Source organism: Manis javanica, chromosome 3 (assembly GCF_040802235.1).
Source record: "Manis javanica isolate MJ-LG chromosome 3, MJ_LKY, whole genome shotgun sequence".
NCBI lineage: Eukaryota > Metazoa > Chordata > Mammalia > Pholidota > Manidae > Manis > Manis javanica.
The window spans coordinates 122,404,731-122,424,303 of record NC_133158.1 but is presented as its reverse complement, the minus strand read 5'-3'; the positions used below and the strand labels follow the sequence as shown (position 1 = coordinate 122,424,303).

General features: G+C 51.3%; 1 protein-coding gene and 2 non-coding genes across 10 annotated transcripts; all 3 read left to right on the top strand.

The window, feature by feature from the left end:
- Nucleotides 1–369: 369 nt before the first annotated feature.
- EIF4G1 (eukaryotic translation initiation factor 4 gamma 1) lies at nucleotides 370–19,528 on the top strand. Of its 8 annotated transcripts, none has more exons than XM_017657413.3 (34): nucleotides 370–522; nucleotides 1,338–1,394; nucleotides 1,617–1,710; nucleotides 2,016–2,102; nucleotides 2,595–2,615; nucleotides 3,198–3,374; nucleotides 3,643–3,742; nucleotides 4,802–4,914; nucleotides 5,690–5,782; nucleotides 5,984–6,050; nucleotides 6,432–7,259; nucleotides 7,470–7,558; nucleotides 7,644–7,830; nucleotides 7,923–8,056; nucleotides 8,189–8,347; nucleotides 8,487–8,672; nucleotides 8,849–9,046; nucleotides 9,269–9,415; nucleotides 9,621–9,857; nucleotides 10,072–10,176; nucleotides 10,293–10,452; nucleotides 10,658–10,758; nucleotides 11,435–11,537; nucleotides 11,783–11,885; nucleotides 12,112–12,344; nucleotides 12,502–12,620; nucleotides 12,737–12,909; nucleotides 13,219–13,344; nucleotides 13,511–13,592; nucleotides 15,095–15,193; nucleotides 15,311–15,445; nucleotides 15,548–15,629; nucleotides 15,770–15,910; nucleotides 18,903–19,528. In XM_017657413.3, the coding sequence occupies exons 3-34, from the start codon at nucleotides 1,651–1,653 to the stop codon at nucleotides 19,085–19,087; spliced, it is 4,830 nt and encodes a 1,609-aa protein (XP_017512902.1). In that variant the 5' UTR covers nucleotides 370–522; nucleotides 1,338–1,394; nucleotides 1,617–1,650; the 3' UTR covers nucleotides 19,088–19,528. The 8 variants fall into 8 exon arrangements, with proteins under 8 accessions (XP_017512902.1, XP_036880014.1, XP_017512905.1 ...); XM_037024119.2 differs by having other exon boundaries at nucleotides 8,484–8,672; XM_017657416.3 differs by lacking the exon at nucleotides 2,595–2,615.
- Nucleotides 7,289–7,363, top strand: LOC118973519 (small nucleolar RNA SNORD66). Its single transcript, XR_005062918.1, has one exon. It is a non-coding gene; the product is annotated as a small nucleolar RNA SNORD66 (small nucleolar RNA).
- Nucleotides 10,502–10,577, top strand: LOC118973518 (small nucleolar RNA SNORD66). The gene has a single exon (XR_005062917.1). It is a non-coding gene; the product is annotated as a small nucleolar RNA SNORD66 (small nucleolar RNA).
- Nucleotides 19,529–19,573: the final 45 nt, after the last annotated feature.

Sequence of the window (19,573 nt, the reverse complement as noted above, 5' to 3'; positions counted from 1 at the left end):
TCTACTCGGACTAATGCCCTAGTTAGAATGATTCAATACTTTTAGCCTAACATTCACTTTAATAGGTTTTTCAATGATCTAATTTTCAAAGGCTGCATAATCTGTAGTTCTTTAATACGATGTACCATTTACTTGGGACTGAATCTTTCAGTGCTCTCAACCCCCAGCCAGCACTTCACCTAGCACTTAATATGCACTCAATAAGTGCCTGCTCAAACTATGAATGAACTAAAGAACCGCGGAACAGAGACGCCGAGGGAATAGTACCTCTGGTAGTTCCAAAGTTCGGGAGGGGACACGGGCCGGCAGTGGCTGTCACATGACAAGGCGGGGCAAAATCTCCTGGGCTCCGCGGCGCAGAGCGCGGCTCCGCCCTCTGTGCCGGTCACGTGGGGGCCCCGGCTGCGCCTGCGGAGAAGCGGTGGCCGCCGAGCGGGATCTGTGCGGGGAGCCGGAAATGGTTGTGGACTACGTCTGTGCGGCTGCGTGGGGCTCGGCCGCGCGGACTGAAGGAGACTGAAGGTAAAGCCGCCATGTCCGGGCCCGACCCGGCCCCCCCATCCCCTCCCCCCGCATCCGCCGCCATCCGCGCCGGGACCGGTCACCCTGCGCCGCCGCCCCAGCGCCCTGGCCCGGCGGCCCGAGCCCGGGCCTCGGCCCGCTAGGGCCCGATCCCCGGCCCACGTGTGCCCGGCCTGGCCCGGTCTGGCCGCTGGGTGGGGGTGGGGGAGTGCGGAGCCGGGATGTGCGGTCTCCGCGAACTGGGAGGGCGCGGGGTTTGCCGGTCGCGAAGTGCCAAGTCGCCCCGACCCGAGGAGGCCCCGCGGGTGCAGGCACCGCCGCTCCTAGCCCGCCGCCCCCTCCCCCCTTTGCGGCCCGGCCGCCGGGAAGTGACACGTTGTTCTTTGGCACTGGCCGGCGCTGCGGAGGGAGGGCGCAGAGGAGGGAGGCGGCGGGCAGGGAGGAGCCCCCGGCCCCGCCCGCCCTCCAGGCCGACCCTCACTTGCTTGAAACCGGCTTCTCTTCGGCCGCCGCCCGACTCTCCTTTTACGGCCCGACTCCCGCCCTTCGTGGCTTCCACCCTTGGGCGGTGGCAGACCTCGCCTCTAGCCCCGCACGGGTGCCCCTGCGGCCACCCGTGGCAGGCGTGCCTTGTGTGCCCCTAGGCCAGGCCCTGGAACCTGGTGTCCCCGGGTGGGGGGTGGGGACACTACGGCCGAAGCTGCTAGCTCCGTTTGTGATCCGGGAGCCTGGTGCCAGCGAGACCTGGAATTTCCGGTCTGGTTGGTCTTGGGCCCCGCGGAGCCAGGTTGATACCCCTCACCTCCCAACCCCAGGCCCTCGGATGCCCAGAACCTGTAGGCCGCACCGTGGACTTATTCTTAACCGAGGGGGTGAGTGAAGGGATGTTTTAGCAGATCAGGGGGGTGGTTGGAGGTGATGTGGGTTTGACGATGTGTTGGTGGGGACATAAGCTGGATCTTTGCTGCTCTTTCACTGCCTGGGCGCCTCTGGGGCTCTGTGTGGGACCCAGCCCTTGCTTCAACTCCTCCCCCGCTCCATTTGCTTTAAGCTTGGGTCCCTTCCCCTTTCCAAGCTCCACTCTTTCCCAACAGGTGCTGGGGGGACCCTGATGTGGCACCAAATGAAATGAACAAAGCTCCACAGCCCACAGGCCCCCCACCTGCCCCATCCCCTGGACTCCCACAGGTAATTAGGGAAAAATTAGCAGACACTGGGGTGGGGGTGGGGGTGGGGGAAGATCAGGCAGCAGGTCAGGAACAGGTTCCAACCTCTGGATTTTCCCACCCCCATCTGTGTCAGGGCAAAGTGCAGCTTCCTGCTGCCAAATTAAGACCAGGGCCCCTGGGCTGTTCCCAGGGGCTGTCATGGGGAGGAGGGGGTATGTGGACTGCTGAGGCTTTGCCACAGATCTGCTCCCCTTACTTCACCAGCTTGGGTTTCTGCCCCACCTGGGCTTCCCCTCTTGCTGAACTCTGGTCTCCCCCCTTCAGCCAGCGTTTCCCCCGGGGCAGACAGCACCGGTGGTGTTCAGTACGCCTCAAGCGACACAAATGAACACGCCTTCTCAGCCCCGCCAGGTGAGGGGCTGTGGGGAGGGGAGTAGGGGCCTGGGTGGGAGCCATGGAAAGCCTAGGCCGTTTGGGCCTAAGGTGGAAACTGGAGGGTCTGTACTTGCCCTAATTTCCTGACAGTTGCTTTGTGTTCTTTCATGCGGCTCTGCACGTTGTGCTGTTGATTACTTACCGTGGCTGGCCCCTTGGGGAGTATGTCATCCGTGAGGGTGGCATTACCAGGGGTCCTGGTGCCTTGAGAATTGGGGGCAGTGCTTTAGGCCCTGCTGCCAGCCTCTGCTCTCCTATTTCCTCCTTTTACTGTGAGGTTGCCATTGCTGCATTCCCCTTCCCTGCTTTCTCTTTGGACTGTGATGAGATAAACACTTCAGCTGGTTCTTGCCTTTCTTTGTTATCTGAATTCTTCATAAGTGGGGGATTCTTGTCCTACTTCCTTCATTTTCCCCCCTTATCACCTTGGGGATAATTCTCTTCTTTCCTGTCCCCATGTGCTCTCAGGGAGGATTCAGGTCTCTGCAGGTAATACCCCTTTGCTAACCCTGGACCCTGTCTTGGTCTCATCTTTACCCTCCACCTAGTCAGGGGCTAGACAGGGACTGGGCTCTTCAGGGTGGGGACTTATTTGCTGTCCAGGCTTTCAGCCTGAGGCTGATCGATGCATGTCATGGGGTAAATCTTGAAGAGTGCCTATCTGAGAATTGAGAGACTGTTGCATGTTAACAGTTAGCTCCTTGGTGCCTTATGGTGGAGCAGTGCATGATGGGGAGTATGTTACCCAAAAGGGCTTCACTTAGGCGTGATGCATCTGGGTGTTAGGAAGTCTTTGTAGAGGTTTAGCCTGGTGAAGGTGACATGAGTATGCATGGCAGTGAGGGAATAAATAATAACAGTGCACAAACTGTATACCTGAATGTGGAGGGCACATGTGAGTATAAGAGGCCACTTAACCAACCATCAGCTGGTGAAGTTGGTCTTGGGTGGATTGATCTCCAGCTCCAAAGCCCCCAGTACTTCTCTCCAGACTAGAGACATGTGGACTGGCCATTTTACTGTCTATTTCCTCCCCTTTCCAATGCCAACTGTCTTCCTCCTTCCTGACAGCACTTCTACCCTAGCCGGGCCCAGCCCCCGAGCAGTGCAACCTCCCGAGTGCAGAGTGCAGCCCCCGCCCGCCCTGGCCCAGCTGCCCATGTCTACCCTGCTGGATCCCAAGTAATGATGATCCCTTCCCAGATCTCCTACCAACCCTCCCAGGGGGCCTACTACATCCCAGGACAGGTGAGGTTGGGGGCTTGGGGCTGGAAGCTACGGAACCTTGTACCTCAAACCTCACTACATCCCCCACCCTGACCTTCTGTGCCATCTCTTCTCCAGAGGTGGGACTTCTTCTGTTATCACCGAGAGTTGGCTTGTCCCTCCTGACAGCACTTCTACCCTAGCCAAGCCCAGCCCTACATTTATTTCTCTGTGTAGTCTGATGTGGTACTCACAGCTCCCTCAACTCCTTTTTTCATCTCTTCCTTCTGCTTCTCTCCTTCCTCACCAGGGGCGTTCCACATATGTTGTCCCAACACAGCAGTATCCTGTGCAGCCTGGAGCCCCAAGCTTCTATCCAGGTGCAAGTCCTACAGAGTTTGGGACCTACGGTAAGCAGGGGAGGGAGTCAGGTGAGAGTGAGTCCCAGGGACTGTGAACTTATCTACTATTTCCTGAGACCTTTTCCAGGCTCCTTTCTTGGCGTAGAAATGATAGGGTGAGTTGGGTAGTAGGGATTGGTGCTTAATATGTCACTGGTGTTGGGCAGGGAAGAAGGTTTTACCTTATTGCTGAGAGTTGGAGTACTTCTCACGTTAAGGCAGGCACCAGTCTGAGACCTGTTGAATAAACATCCCTTCACTTCATGGTTGGGGGGAGCCCATGTAACATAGAATTGGGAAGTTTTGTAGCTGTGTTTCATTTCTGTTCCAGGAGAGGCTTAGTCTGTTCTTTATGGCAGTGGTTTCCAAAATTTTTTGATCATCAGGAAAAGTTTTGAATATGTACCTCTGATACATGTACATTTTTATTACACATATGCACTGTTTAAACAACACTGATGTTACTTGGCAAAAACAAATAGGTGGAGATTATGGATGAGGTTAAAGAATGTATTCCATTTTGGAGACCACTGCTTTAAGGAATTAATTTTCCCTCATCCTGGGCCTAGTTCATATTACTGCTTTTTATTTCTCTGCCTCTTAGCAAAGGGCTGGAGACTGGAACTGGACCCAGGTTGAGTGGAACAGGGTTGGCAATCTGTTTTTCTCATTCCCAGCCAAAGACCTGGTTCTGTTTCAGGTTAAGTGGTTGCTGTTTCCTCAGAGCATATATGTCTGAGCTGCTGGGGGTGGGCATCATACATATTAAATAACTTATGGAGTAGAAGAGAAACATGTAAATCCTGGTAGCTGGTGTGTGTTGGAGAGTGCTTGCCTACAAGGTGTCTGTGTGTCAGTGTCAGGAATTCTTGTAAATGCAGTTCAGACTGGTTCCCCAGCTTTGACAGGCACCTAATTCCCTTGGGGAGGAGGGTGGGGCAGGACAAGGGGCTGGCTGTGGGTGATGAGAGGTTCTGGGAGTGAGAGGTGTTCAGGAAGGCATTTGTACATGGTTGGGCCCTGACGCTGCCATCATTTTTCCTTTCTGTGCCTCCCGCCACCCCAAAGCTGGCGCCTACTACCCAGCCCAGAGTGTACAGCAGTTTCCCACAGGTGTGGCCCCTACCCCAGTTTTGATGAACCAGCCACCCCAGATTGCCCCCAAGAGGGAGCGGAAGACGGTAAGTAGCAAGGGGCTCTGAGACATCTGGGAAAGGGAGAATCAAGGTCAGGTGCATTGTGGGTCAGGGAACAGGGAGTTGAGGATCTTCAGTTTTGAGTGAGCAGAGAATGGGGATCTGTAAAGTGCTGTTTCTTTGTCAGCTACTAAGACTTCAGTGTAGAAGTCATGCATGTGAAGTGACTAGTGGGGAAATTCCTGAGAGACCTGAGCTCAGGGGGTCCATAAGATCTATGTTTGGTTTTGGATTTCTGGTGGCTTGCCTTGGAAATGGTTTGTTTTCTGTGGCTCCACCCCCTACCCCTCAGTCCTGGAAGCTCTTGAGGCCTCCGCCTCTGTTCAATCCTCAAGCCCTGGGCGTGGTGCCCAGAATAGGGTGCCAGGGCTGGGGAAGCCGCTGAGTCACCCTGGCTCCACCCACTGGATCTGGGCCCTGCCCCCAGAGATCAGGCAGACTAGCCACAAGTGAGCTGGACGGGTGCTGGATTGGGGGTCCTGGGCCCCAGGATGTGCAGCTGCTGGCTTGGGGAGCTGCCGGTGGGGCAGGGATGAGGGAGGGAGGGGCACTGTGATGTGTGGGGCTATTCTGTGAGGTCAGGGGTCTCCTAGGGGTAGGGGCCAGGGCAGGGACTACAAAAGCAGTCAGATGGGTTGACATGAGAACTCCTGGGGTTTCTAGCACCCACCCATCTGCTTCCCAGCCTGGAGTCTTAGGTGGGGCATGGTGGAGAGGTGGGTTCCTGCTTCCCACTCATCCCATAGCTTTCTTTCTCCAGATCCGAATTCGAGATCCAAACCAAGGAGGGAAGGATATCACGGAAGAGATCATGTCTGGGGCCCGTACTGCCTCCACACCCACCCCACCCCAGGTACTTGTCTGTTCATTGAGTGATGCCCTGGCTGGGATGACTGTTCTGCCCTGGACTCCCAAGTTTCTTGATGTTTTCCTTTAACTAAGGGATTTCCCTGCTTTCCTGGATTTCTAGGCAGAGCTAAAGTAGAAATGGCTCTAGTAAAGAAAGACTGTGGGATTCTTCAGGGCAAACTTGGTAACTCTTTGTGTTCTGCAGACGGGCAGTGGTCTGGAGCCTCAGGCTAATGGGGAGACACCCCAAGTTACTGTTGTTGTCCGGCCAGGTAAGTAAGCAGGTAGGGCTGGACTTTTACAGGGAAAAGGAGTGTGGCAATTAGATGCTGAGGAGGTGGAGTGACTTGAGCTGGGTGGTAGACAATGACTTGGATTTCAAGTAGTGGGTTTTTTTTTTTTTTTTATCATTTATCTACAATTACATGAGGAACATTATGTTTACTAGACCCCCTCCTTCACCAAGTCCCCCCCCACACACCCCATTACAGTCACTGCAAGTAGTGGGGTTTTGAGGGTGGATTGTATTTGGGGTGAGAAGGGCAAGATTTAGGTGGGAGAAGATTGGGTGGAGGGAATCTGCCTGCTGGGAGGAGGAACAGCAGCAGTGAAGGACTTGCCTTCAGTTACTTATCTTCCTTCCTGTTGTACAGATGATCGGTCACAGGGAGCAATCATTGGGGTCCGGCCAGGGCTGCCTGGCCCAGAGCACAGCCCTTCAGAATCCCAGCCTTCATCACCTTCTCCGACCCCATCACCACCCCCAATCTTGGAACCAGGATCTGAGCCTAATCTTGGAGTTCTCTCTATTCCTGGGGACACTGTGACCACAGGAATGATACAGATGTCTGTAGAAGAATCAACTCCCATGCCTCATGAAACTGGGGAACCATATTGCCTCTCTCCAGAACCCACTCCCCTCGCTGAACCCATTCTGGAAATAGAAGTGACACTTAGCAAACCAATTCCAGAGTCTGAGTTCTCTTCCAGTCTTCTCCAGGCTCCCACCCCACTGGCAACTCACAAGATGGAAATTCTTCCTGAGCCTAATGGCATGGTCCCATCTGAGGATCTGGAACCAGAGGTGGAATCAAGCCCAGAGCTTGCCCCTCTCCCTCCCCCTGCTTGTCCCTCTGAATCCCCCATGCCCATTGCTCCAACTGCCCAACCGGAGGAACTGCTCAACGGAGCCCCTTCGCCACCAGCTGTGGACTTAAGCCCAGTCAGTGAGCCAAAGGAGCAGGACGAGGCTACAGCGTTAGTGGCTCCCCAGACCATCCCCTCAGCTATTCCAGCTGTGGTTCCTCTAGCGACTTGCCCTGCTCCAGAGGAGGAAATGGAGGAAGAGGAAGAAGAGGAAGAAGAAGGAGAGGCAGGAGAAACTGAGGTGGAGAAGGGAGGAGAGGAACTGCTTCCCCCAGACAGTACCCCTGTCCCAGCCATTCTCTCCCAGAATTTGGAGGCGGCAGCAGCCACCCAGGGTAAGGTGGGGCTAGAGGGTGTGTTTTCTTTTCACTAATGATCTCCTGTTTGTGCTGCTGTCTGGGTCATAGAAGCCCTGTGATGGAACCTCTGAGCTAGGGAGGGTCTGATGGAAAGAAATAGTGTTCAGTGGCTGCTTTTTATTTCCCTAGGGCTTAGGAACTCAAGTTATTTCCTAAAGAGTTATTTCCTTCTTTTTTCCTAAATAGTGGCAGTATCTGTGCCAAAGAGGAGACGGAAAATTAAGGATCTTAATAAGAAGGAGGCTGTAGGAGACCTCCTAGATGCCTTCAAGGAGGTAAGGGAGCAGAGAAGAGAGGGCAGAGTTTGGGTGTGAAACGGTGACTATGCTGCAACCACTAGGGAATGTCCTGTGCTTATAGGTGAACCCGGGAATATCAGAGGTGGAAAATCAGCCTCCTGTAGGCAACAATCCTGGTCCAGAGCCTGAGGGCAGCAGTGTGCCCCCAAGGACTGAGGAGGCAGATGAGACCTGGGACTCAAAGGAAGATAAAATTCACAATGCTGAGAACATCCAGCCTGGAGAACAGAAATACGAATATAAGTCAGGTATGCTGAAGGAATGGTTGAGAATGACTGGGTGGTGGTGTCAGGGCCCCAGGAGACAACAGTATGATTGGTTGATCCTGTCTTTCTCACAGATCAGTGGAAGCCTCTAAACCTTGAGGAGAAGAAGCGTTACGACCGTGAGTTCCTGCTTGGCTTTCAGTTCATCTTTGCGAGTATGCAGAAGCCGGAGGGATTGCCCCATATCAGTGATGTAGTTTTGGATAAGGTAGGTAGGCCTGAGGAGGAAGGTAAATTTGGGCTGGCTGGCTGGCTGGCTGGCAGAGGAGGAACCTGAGGTTCTGAAGGAGTTGTTGAGAGCCCTAGCTTGTTTCTGATACCTTCCCTGTCCTCTTTGCAGGCCAATAAAACACCACTGCGGCCACTGGATCCCACTAGACTGCAAGGCATAAATTGTGGCCCAGACTTCACTCCTTCCTTTGCCAACCTTGGTCGACCAGCCCTGAGCAACCGTGGGCCCCCAAGGGGTGGGCCAGGTGGGGAGCTTCCCCGAGGGCCGGTGAGTGGGACTGGCCAGAGGGGCAGATGAGCAAGGGGGCGGGGTTGGGAGAAGTCTGCCCTGGAGATGTGTGGTAGCAGTGCCGCAGGTTGTGTTGGTTCTACTGTATCTTGACTTGTCCTAATCCCTTGCTTAGCAGGCTGGTCTGGGACCCCGGCGCTCTCAGCAGGGCTCCCGAAAGGAACCACGGAAGATCATTGCCACAGTGTTAATGACTGAAGATATAAAGCTGAATAAAGCAGAGAAAGCCTGGAAACCGAGCAGCAAGCGGACAGCAGCTGATAAGGACCGAGGGGAAGAGGATGCTGATGGCAGCAAAACCCAGGTACTGGCAAGTCCAGCTTTGGCTCTCTGTCCCACTTCTGCAAGGTCTGCCCTCTGCTTCTGTCCATTCTACTCGCAGCATCTACCAAAATCACCACTACCTTCAATTATCCCTCCCAGTGGCCTCTCTCCTGGGAAACTCACTGATGCTGTGTCTTCTGTCCTTTCTCCCTCCAGGACCTGTTCCGCAGGGTGCGCTCCATCCTGAATAAGCTGACACCCCAGATGTTCCAGCAGCTGATGAAGCAGGTGACACAGCTGGCCATCGACACCGAGGAACGCCTCAAAGGGGTCATTGACCTCATATTCGAGAAGGCCATTTCAGAGCCAAACTTCTCTGTGGCCTATGCCAACATGTGCCGCTGCCTCATGGCGGTTAGTTTCCACTGTTTCCTAAACATTGTCATCTAGCTTCCTGCTTCTGTCCCAAGATCCCTTGAGTCCAGCTTCTTAGTTCTCCTCTGGCCTGTGCTGTTGATGGCAGTCAGAAGGAGGCAGAGTTGGAGCCAGAGGTCTTCCTGGGTTAGGTAGTTAGATTCTTGGAGAGCCTTCCCTGTCCTGGAATAATCTGAATGAGGCATTCTCTTTGACATATAGCTGAAAGTGCCCACTACAGAAAAGCCAACGGTGACTGTGAACTTCCGAAAACTGCTGTTGAATCGATGTCAGAAGGAGTTTGAAAAAGACAAAGATGATGATGAGGTTTTTGAGAAGAAGCAGAAAGAGATGGATGAAGCTGCTACGGTGAGAGAAATTCAACTCCACTGTCCACTCATTTGTAGAATTGGTTGGGAGAAGAGAGGATAGGGATAGTGGTGGTCTGGGGGGTTTCTCTGTCAATAGGACATGAGTATTTGCTGCTGGGTTTCAAAATCCAGATGGTAGAGAGAAGGATTTTAGCCAGGTGGCTGGGCATCTTTTTGATGTGATCCTGTCCCATGACTGGCAGGCAGAGGAACGGGGACGCCTGAAGGAAGAGCTGGAAGAGGCTCGAGACATAGCTCGGCGGCGCTCTTTAGGGAATATCAAGTTTATTGGGGAGCTGTTTAAGCTGAAGATGTTAACAGAAGCAATAATGCATGATTGCGTGGTTAAACTACTGAAGAACCACGATGAGGAGTCGCTCGAATGCCTTTGCCGTCTGCTTACCACCATTGGCAAAGACCTGGATTTTGAAAAAGCCAAGGTAGGGATCCTGGTATGTGGAATGGGACAGGCTGTAGTGTGTGGGGCTTGCCATCCACCAACATGTCATGTTTTCTTGGATTGGGCTGTCGTGTCTGGTCTGTCGTGTCTGGTCTGAGCCTCAGAATGGCACTGAGGGCCTGAGGAGGGGCAGGGCCTACAACTGGAGCTGAGGTGTTGTAAGCTCCTGACCTGATCCCTTTTCCCCTCTCTAGCCCCGAATGGATCAGTATTTCAACCAGATGGAAAAAATCATTAAGGAAAAGAAGACTTCATCCAGAATCCGCTTTATGCTGCAGGATGTGCTGGACCTGCGACGGGTATGTGTCCTCTCCACGCTGCTAGTCTGCTGTCTCCTATCCCCTAGCTCCCAGTTCCCAAAACTGCTTTGTCTGGCCCTCAATGTAATCTTGTGCTGGGTCTTCTGTCCCCACAGAGCAATTGGGTACCACGCCGAGGGGACCAGGGTCCCAAGACCATTGACCAGATCCACAAGGAGGCTGAGATGGAGGAGCATTGGGAGCATGTAAAAGTGCAGCAGCTAATGGCCAAGGGCAGTGACAAGCGCCGGGGTGGCCCTCCAGGCCCCCCTATCAGTGAGTTTGAGGCTAGGGCTGGGGAGAGAGCAGTGTGAGGGGTTCTGCTTTCCACTGATGACTTCTTGTTAGTGCCACGTGTCTGGGCCACTGAGACCGCATGATGGAACTGAGGATCTGAGGAAGGGGACCTGGGGGTGGCCCAAGGGGACAGGGCCACTAAGCTGTAACTCATTATTGCAGTACGCTCTCCTCTTTATCCCAGGTCGTGGCCTTCCACTTGTGGATGATGGTGGCTGGAACACAGTTCCCATCAGCAAGGGCAGCCGCCCTATTGACACTTCACGACTCACTAAGATCACAAAGGTAGGGGTGTGTTTGTTGGAGGTGTTGGTGGTGCTGATGGGAGGGTAAGGAGGGATCAAGCAGACATTAAGAACAGGTTTGGATCTTAGTCTCTCACCTGAGGTTGGGAAGTTGACAGCTGAAGTTTTTCTCTTAGACTAACTGGTTAGATTGCTAGAGATGGGATTGTTGGCTCTAGGGAGTGTGTTCACGTTGGTCTGGGCCATGGTCAGCAAACCAACGTGCATACCAAATCCAACCCGTTCCCTGCTCTGTACATTCACAAGCTAAGAAGGGTTTTTACATATCGTGGTAGTTGTAAAATAGAGAAGCAAATGGTAGTATGTGATGTGAAATTACTTTAAATTTGAGTGTCCATGGTTTTACTGGAACACAACCACTCTCATTCCCCTTTATTGTCTGTGACTGCTTTCATGCTATAGCCCAGAATTGAGTAGTTGATACAGAAACAGAAACTGTGTGGTCTGCAAAGCCTAAAATAGTTGCTACCTGGCCCTTCACAGGAAAAGTTTGCCAGGCACCTGGTCTAGGCCATTTGCTATACTATGTGGCTGTGTGTGGTGGTGCCTGGTTGGGGGCTTTGGACAGATGAGACCCTCAGCCCCTTACCAGCATCCCGCCCACGATCCCTATCTTCTGAGAGACCCATGACTCTCCACTCCCTTTCCTTCCTCAGCCTGGCTCCATTGATTCTAACAACCAGCTCTTTGCACCTGGAGGGCGATTGAGCTGGGGCAAGGGCAGCAGTGGAGGCTCAGGAGCTAAGCCCTCCGACTCAGGTATGGAAGCCACTGTAAAGAGCTGGATGGCTCTTCGTTAATCAGCTCTTTTGAGGGCAGAGCCTCACTTCTATACAGGAGGCTTTCAGTTCAGGGTTGTTAGGTAAAACCAGGAGTGTGTACTTGGGACTACAGACTGAAATGAACTACTTTAGTGTTGGGAGTAGGACCAAGGGTTTGAAACAGGCAAGTAGGAAGATAGGGTGTAAGAAAGAGATTTTAATCTGGGTTTTCTGCCTCCCCAGCATCAGAAGCTGCCCGTCCAGCTACTAGTACATTGAATCGCTTCTCTGCCCTTCAACAAGCAGTACCTACAGAAAGCACAGATAACAGACGTGTGGTACAGAGGTGAGGTTTCCTCAGTGTCTTTGTTCTTCGCATTGAGAATACTGTGATTGGGTTTTGGTAGTTGCTATAGTAATTCTTAACACGTATAATGCTCAGAGCCCCAGGCTGAGATTAGGGCATGTTCCTGATGCCAGCAACAAGGCAGCAGTTGTGCACTGTGTTGGAGTTATGTGAGACAGCACCTGAGCAGTACGGGTGAGGGGTAACATGCCTGTCTTTTTTCCAGGAGTAGTTTGAGCCGGGAACGAGGTGAGAAAGCTGGGGACCGGGGAGACCGTCTAGAGCGGAGTGAACGGGGAGGTGACCGAGGGGACCGGCTTGATCGTGCACGGACACCTGCCACAAAGCGGAGCTTCAGCAAGGAAGTGGAGGAGCGGAGTAGAGAGCGACCTTCGCAGTCTGAGGGACTGCGCAAGGCAGCCAGCCTCTCAGAAGATAGGGATCGTGGGCGGGATGCTGGTAAGGGGCTGAGGGGAAGGGAAGGATAGGGGGTGGGTGGATGTGGGACTAGCCATTTCCCAGTCAAGAGTCTTCAGAGCTCTAGAACCTGTTAAGCTGGGAAGATTGGAACTAAAGAATATCTGATGTGTACGCCCTCCCGTGATCCCTACCTCAGTGAAGCGAGAAGCTGCCCTGCCCCCAGCGAGTCCCCCAAAGGCTGTGCTCTCTGAGGAGGAGCTGGAGAAGAAATCCAAGGCCATCATTGAGGAATACCTCCATCTCAATGACATGAAGGTAGGCAGTGGATGGAGTCTGAGCAATAGTGTAGGCCCATGCTGACAGGCATGGAGTGTAAGGTCTGGGCCGTGTGGTGACTGCTCTGTCCCTGCCATACCCTTTGCCCCCTGCAGGAGGCAGTGCAGTGTGTGCAGGAGCTGGCCTCACCCTCTCTGCTCTTCATCTTTGTGCGGCATGGCATTGAGTCCACGCTGGAGCGCAGCACCATTGCTCGTGAGCATATGGGGCGGCTGCTGCACCAACTGCTCTGTGCTGGGCACCTCTCCACTGCTCAGTACTACCAAGGGTATGACCACTTTTTGTGGGCGTCCCACTTTTGTGTACCCACAAATTTCCCTCCTTTGTAGGACCTGTGGAGCCTTGGATAAGAGTATAGGCTCTTTAACCCTCTGGTCAACTCTACTTTTGGCGGGGATGGGGGGTGAACTGTTTAATGACAAAGGGGTTGATTTTAGCTTGAGATATTTGCCCCATGTTTAGGTAGTGTTCCTGAGGTGCTCCATGGTTGAATTTTCAGCCATGCCTTGTTGCCCCAGAAGGAAGGTGGGAGCCTGGCTTCTCTTTCTAGAGTGCTGACTTTGAATTCTTTTTGTAGTCTGTTTGAAATTCTAGAGTTGGCTGAAGACATGGAAATTGACATCCCCCACGTGTGGCTTTACCTAGCAGAACTGGTAATGCCCATTCTGCAGGACGGTGGGGTGTCCATGGGAGAGCTGTTCAGGTAAGTTCCCTTTGGTGTAATTCAAGGGAGGCAAAGGCAGGAAGAAAGTGATGGTGGTGGTGGAGATGTATGTGTGACTGGATCAACACCTGGATCTAAGGAGGGATAGAATAGCGTGTTGAGAAGGCTTTGGAGGCTGGCTATCAACATTGGACTTTTCTTGCAGAGAGATTACAAAACCTCTGAGACCCCTGGGCAAAGCTGCTTCTCTATTGCTAGAGATCCTGGGGCTCCTATGCAAAAGTATGGTGAGTGAGAGCCTTTTGGGGTAATGTGTTCAGGACTTGGCACTATGTGGTTTTGGCTGCTGTAGTGACCCTGAAGCCTTGTGATCATTGGGTAGGCTGGAGTCGATGATGGTAGTATCTGGGAGAGAAAAAGTCAAGGCTGACACTTTCCCTCACACCAGTTCTTGCCATGAGTTCTGACCACGGCTGGAAGAGAATGGGAATCTAAGGAGAGAGAATAGGCCCTTGATTGATTCAACTAGCATGTTTTAAGAACATTTCACCACATACTAGGCACTGGGAATACAATAGTGAATAAAACACAAGCAGATTGGAAGAGGAAAAAGTGGGAAATGACAGTTTAGTAAAAACAGTGTGAAGTAATGTGTGAAACAAAATAGTTGAAATGGAGTGTCTTAAGTGTTTTGAGGTTGCAGGGTGTGTTTAGTGATGTTCATGACAGAAAGCTTTCTGGAGGATGCCGAAGCTGCTTTATAGAAGTTAATTGGGGACCAGTAAGTGTAAAGGGGGAAAGATGGGAAAGGCAAGTTGGGGGTGGTACTTAGTGGTAGTGAGAAGTTGGAAAATGTGATTTCAAAAGAGCTATCTGGAACCTGGAGGGATAAGACTTTAAATTGAAAGTAATTGTTCTCTGTCATATTAAGCCTTTGAAGTAGAAATACGTACCAGGGTAATTTCTGCTTAAAAAAAAAAAGACAAGAAATAGAATATTGAACTACTTATGTATTTCATTGAATCTAATGTACCATAGATTATAGGACATATTTATACATGTCTAGGAAAGAAAAGATCTAAATGAACAATTTGTTAAATTCAGCATATCAACTGTGAGACAACTCAATTTTAGTGATGTTAAAAATTGGGCGTCTTTAAAATCTTGCTGAGGGGTAATGTCATCATTCTGAAAATCTGTTACGAAAGTGATGCTTTCACAATCTCTTGGCCTGTTTCAGAGAATGGGCTTATAGATTGTTTATGTTAGGATTTCTGTTTGCATTAGGAGTGGGAAATATATCTACTTCTAAAATGTTTTGGACTTGGGAACCAAAAAGGTATACTTGTTAGAAGTTGTCCTTGCATAAGCATTCGTTATTTGGAATAATGAAAAACTAAGCTCTTTTAGGAAAAAAAAGGGAGATGAGTGTGGAAGGCTAGGGTAAGCTCTTTGGATTAGGTTATTTTCCTTTTTTGGTCTAGTAATTCTTTGAGAATCCTGTGACAGCTACATGACATCTCTCCCAGAAACTCTTAGCTCCCTCTGTCCCCTGACCCTGTCTCATCGACTGTGGTAGATGAGTTTTTGTCTTTGGGTGGTCATGTGACTGATGTCTACACCAAGAACTATTCTCTAGGCATAGAGAGACTGCCTTTTGGTGCCTCTGTAGCATCCTGAGCCCTTAGCAGACATCTAGTGGTTGTCCAGCAAATATTTGTTGGACAACATTTATGGAACTGTTAGATTTTTGGACAGAGGGTGGCTGAGTTGGTTTTGTGTTTTCCAGGGTCCCAAAAAAGTGGGGACACTGTGGCGAGAGGCTGGACTCAGCTGGAAGGAATTTCTACCTGAAGGCCAGGACATCAGTGCATTCGTCGCTGAGCAGGTTTGCAGCTGGAGTTAGGTTAATTCTAGCATTTGGGACTAGCCAGTCTTCCTTCTCTTTCCTCATTTCACTCACAGGGTGCACTTACCACCTGGATATGGGTCTTGTCGTTTGCAGAAGGTGGAGTATACCTTGGGAGAGGAGTTAGAAGTCCCTGGCCAGAGGCTGCTCTCCCCTGAGGAGCTGAGCAAGCAGCTGGAGAAGCTGCTGAAAGAGGGCAGCAGTAACCAGCGGTTGTTTGACTGGATAGAGGTGTGTTTCTCCTAGATGTTGGAAGAGAGGGATAAAGGAGAGGTAGTGCTTGGTGTACAATTCAGAACTTAGGGCCATTTGTTTATCTTTTCTCCTGCATAGGCCAACCTGAGTGAGCAGCAGATAGCATCCAACACATTAGTTCGAGCCCTCATGACAACTGTCTGCTATTCTGCGATTATTTGTAAGAGGACCCAGGGAGATGGCAGGGCAAGGGTGGGCCCAGCAGATAAATGGAGGGAGGGAGGGAGGTTTGGTCTTTGCCTCTCGCTCTGAACCAGGCTGAGGGCCCATTACTCACTTACCTCTGTCTTCCTCCTGTAGTTGAGACTCCCCGCCGAGTGGATGTTGCAGTGCTGAAAGCACGAGCGAAACTGCTTCAGAAATACCTATGTGATGAGCAGAAGGAACTGCAGGCGCTCTATGCCCTCCAGGCCCTTGTAGTGACTTTAGAACAGCCCGCCAGTAAGAGCCAGGCCATGGGGATGGGAGTGGGGAGGAGAAATTGCCAGATAGCAGGGGGCAGTCATGGAAAGGGGCTCAACCCAAGAAAGGTGGTTGGTTATTGGACAGAACAATGCCCTGTTGGTTGATTCCTTATCCCCTAACATTTTTTTCCTTGCTTACAAATGGAAGAAGTTAGAGTCAGCCTTAAAGGTTAAGTGACTACCTATTTTGGTCCTAGCCTAGCCAGCTGATAGAAGCCAGGAGTGCAGAGGTGATAAATGGTGATGTTTTCCAACTATCGAGTGCTCCTCCTGCCTGCCATAGGGCTTAGGGGCTTTTCTTCCCCGTCTGTCTGAATTCTCACTGCTGTTGTTTAGGGTAAATGGTGTCATTCCTTTTGCCATATTGGGAGACTGAAGCTTACATGAACATGACTGAGTTACGCCCTCTGCAGAGGTGTGTGCCAGGGCACTGGGATACTAGCAGTGATTAAGTCAAGCATAGTCCTGTGTTGGATGGAGTCAATAGCAGAGTGATGAGTGTTGGAAAATGGGTCCTGCAGGGTGCTCTCTGGGGGAGTACACCTAATCTGAGGGATGATGAGTCGGAGTTGACAAATGGGACGGGGTGGCTTGACATGAAGGAACTCTGTATGTAAAGGAAGGTGAAGGAATTCTGTATGTAAAGGAAGGCTCTGGGGTAGAGAGAACTTGATACAAGGTGTAAAACTATGGAAGGAAGACTAGTGTGGGGGAGCCCAGCACCAGTTGTATGTGAGGCAAGGTAGGGCTGGAGAGATGGACATGGGCCATGTCAACCCAGCTGTGTAAGTATGGGACAAGTTTTAGGCTGTAGGCTAAGGATAGAAAAAGGCCTCTATGGGATTTTAAGCAAGGAATCCTATTTTATATTTTAGATCATCATGGCCATTAGTGAGAAGAGTGGGTTGGAGTGGGTGAGTGTGAATGGGGCAGACGCAGGAGATGATGTGTATGTTGGTAGTAGCTCAGCCTCACTGGTGGCAGTGGAGATGGGAGAGGCATAGGTGCGCTTAAGACATGCAGGAGATCATGTGCACATTGGCAGTAGCTCAGCCTCACTGGTGGCAGTGGAAATGGGAGAGGCAAGCATAGATGGGCTTAAGACATAGAATGGCCTGGGTAGGGTGCCATAAAAGGCATTGATTCCCAGGATGGTTTTAATAGGTAATAGTGTGGTGGCATTTACTTGGGGGTGGGGAACACTGGATCAAGTTGAGGTTGGTCATACTGAGTTGTGGTCCCTTGGTGGGGGTTATCAGAGATGTCAGGTAGACAGCTGAATATCGGAATTCATTAGGAGGATTTAGTCAGAGCTGGAGGCTGACAGGTGAGTTGTTGGCACCAGGCAATACATGTGCAAGTCAAAAGAGGCTTTGGGGTTGCCCAAGGGGGAAAGATGAAGGCCTAGGATAGAATCCTTAAGGGGGAGGGACCTGTAAACAAGTAGGGACTAAAGGAGGATGGCCCTATGAACAAAGGATGGAGTAATTTTAGGAGAGGGAAGTGTCAGCGATGCTAGATGCTGCTTGAGAGTTTCAAAGGAGCAGACATGAAGATTCAGGACCTCTGAATGTAAAAACATGGAGTCCACTCTGGCAGAAACAGTATGTGATGGAGCAGGGGGCACAGCTGGATTGGAAAGAACTAATACTCAATAGAGACAGGAAGAAAGGATAAGAGCAATTGTAGACAAAAATCTCAGAATTGAGTTAACCTGTCAAAAGACAACCTTTTTGTTTGGCTGTAAGAGACAGTGGTTGTAAAGGAGGCCTTTGTGTTCAGGTGGGAGAAATTTGGGCTGGAAAATACAGGGCAGAGTGGATAATCGATGGCATAGGGTCCCCAGAGTGTGTGCACCTGGGGTTCGGAACACAAGTTCTAGGTAAAGGATCTGTGGCCATTGCTCTTGGATGGAGGTGGGAGACTGTCCATAGGCAGTGGTTGTGAATTTTGAGAGTGTGTATGCCCTGAGGAACAGCCTTCTTTTTTTAAAAAATTTTTTATTAAGGTATAATTGATATATACTCTTATGAAGGTTTCACATGAAAAAATGTGGTTACTACATTTACCCATATTATCAAGTCCCCACCCATACCCCAATGTACTCACTGCCCATCAGTGCAGCAAGATGCCAGAGATCCACTATGTCCCTTCTCTGTGCTACACTGTGAGGAACAGCCTTCTTATAGGTGGCATGGTCAATTGTTTACCCAGCCCTGGACTCTCAGTCCTTGCTTTTTATTCACTTCTTTATTCAGAATAAATATATTCACTACTCAGCATCTCTCTGCTTTTAGGAATGTAAAGTATGCTTTGGAAAGACAGGCAGTGCAGAGTAGGGAAGGTAATAACTGTTCAGGGATTTTAGAACAAGTGCTTGGGAAGGCAGACCAGTACCCTGGGGGGTGGGAAGAGGTGTGGGGGCTTAAGTTGAGCCTAAAGGAATTCACCAGGAAGGTGACAAGAGAAAGGATGTTCCTCGCAAAGGACACAGCATACATAAAAGTGTCAAGGCCAGAAAGGGTGTGTGATATTCACGAGGTGTGTGGAAAGTAACAGGAAATTGGGAACAGTTTGCTGGGATCTGTAGTGGGGGCCAGTGAATGTTCCAGGTTATATGCTTTTGTGAGTGATATATCTGGGACACTTGCGATTCCCAAATGCAGGAGTACCAATTATGCATCTAGTTTTCTTCATATATATCACAAGTGGAGAAGTTTGAAGCCGCTGAGGCTGGTTGGGTTTGTAAGGTTTGGCCCAGTAATTCATTCTTGTGCACCATTCTCTTGGATCATGGGATTAATGTCTTATCAGCGACACGTAGTCAGTCTGTAATCACAATCAGACACAAATGTCAAGATGGTGGGTCAGGGGCTTGTTTTAACAGTGAAGTTTGGGAGGGGTTCTTTGGGGTGGGATGGGGTGGCTATAGGCAGTACACCTCTAACTGCTGTACTGTTGGTTTGCAGACCTGCTTCGGATGTTCTTTGATACTCTGTACGATGAGGACGTGGTAAAGGAGGATGCCTTCTACAGTTGGGAGAGTAGCAAGGACCCAGCTGAGCAGCAGGGCAAGGGTGTGGCCCTTAAATCTGTGACAGCCTTCTTCAAGTGGCTTCGTGAAGCGGAGGAGGAGGAGTCTGATCACAACTGAGGCACTTGGAGCCCCATGGACACTTGGATGGCCCAGCCAGCCGCCTGGACTGCAGTGGGGGTGGGGGCCGGGGGGCGGCAGCAGTGGCGGTGGCAGTGGGTGCCTGTAGTGCGATGTGTCTGAGCTAATAAAGTGGCTGATGAGGCAGGATGGCTTGGGGCTGCCTGGGGCCCCCCTCCAGGATGCTGCCAGGTGTCCCTCTCCTCCCCCTGGGGCACAGAGATATATTATATATAAAGTCTTGAAATTTGGTGTGTCTTGGGGGGGGGCCACCACCGCCTGCCCCTGGGGTCCTTTTTTATTTTCTGAAAATCACTCTTGGGACTGCCGTCCTCGCTGCTGGGGGCATATGCCCCAGCCCCTGTACCACCCCTGCTGCTGCCTGGGCAGGGGGAAGGGGGGGGCACGGTGCCTGTAATTATTAAACATGAATTCAATTAAGCTCACTGCCTCCCTGTTTTATGGCCTGCTCCTTCTGGAGAAGGG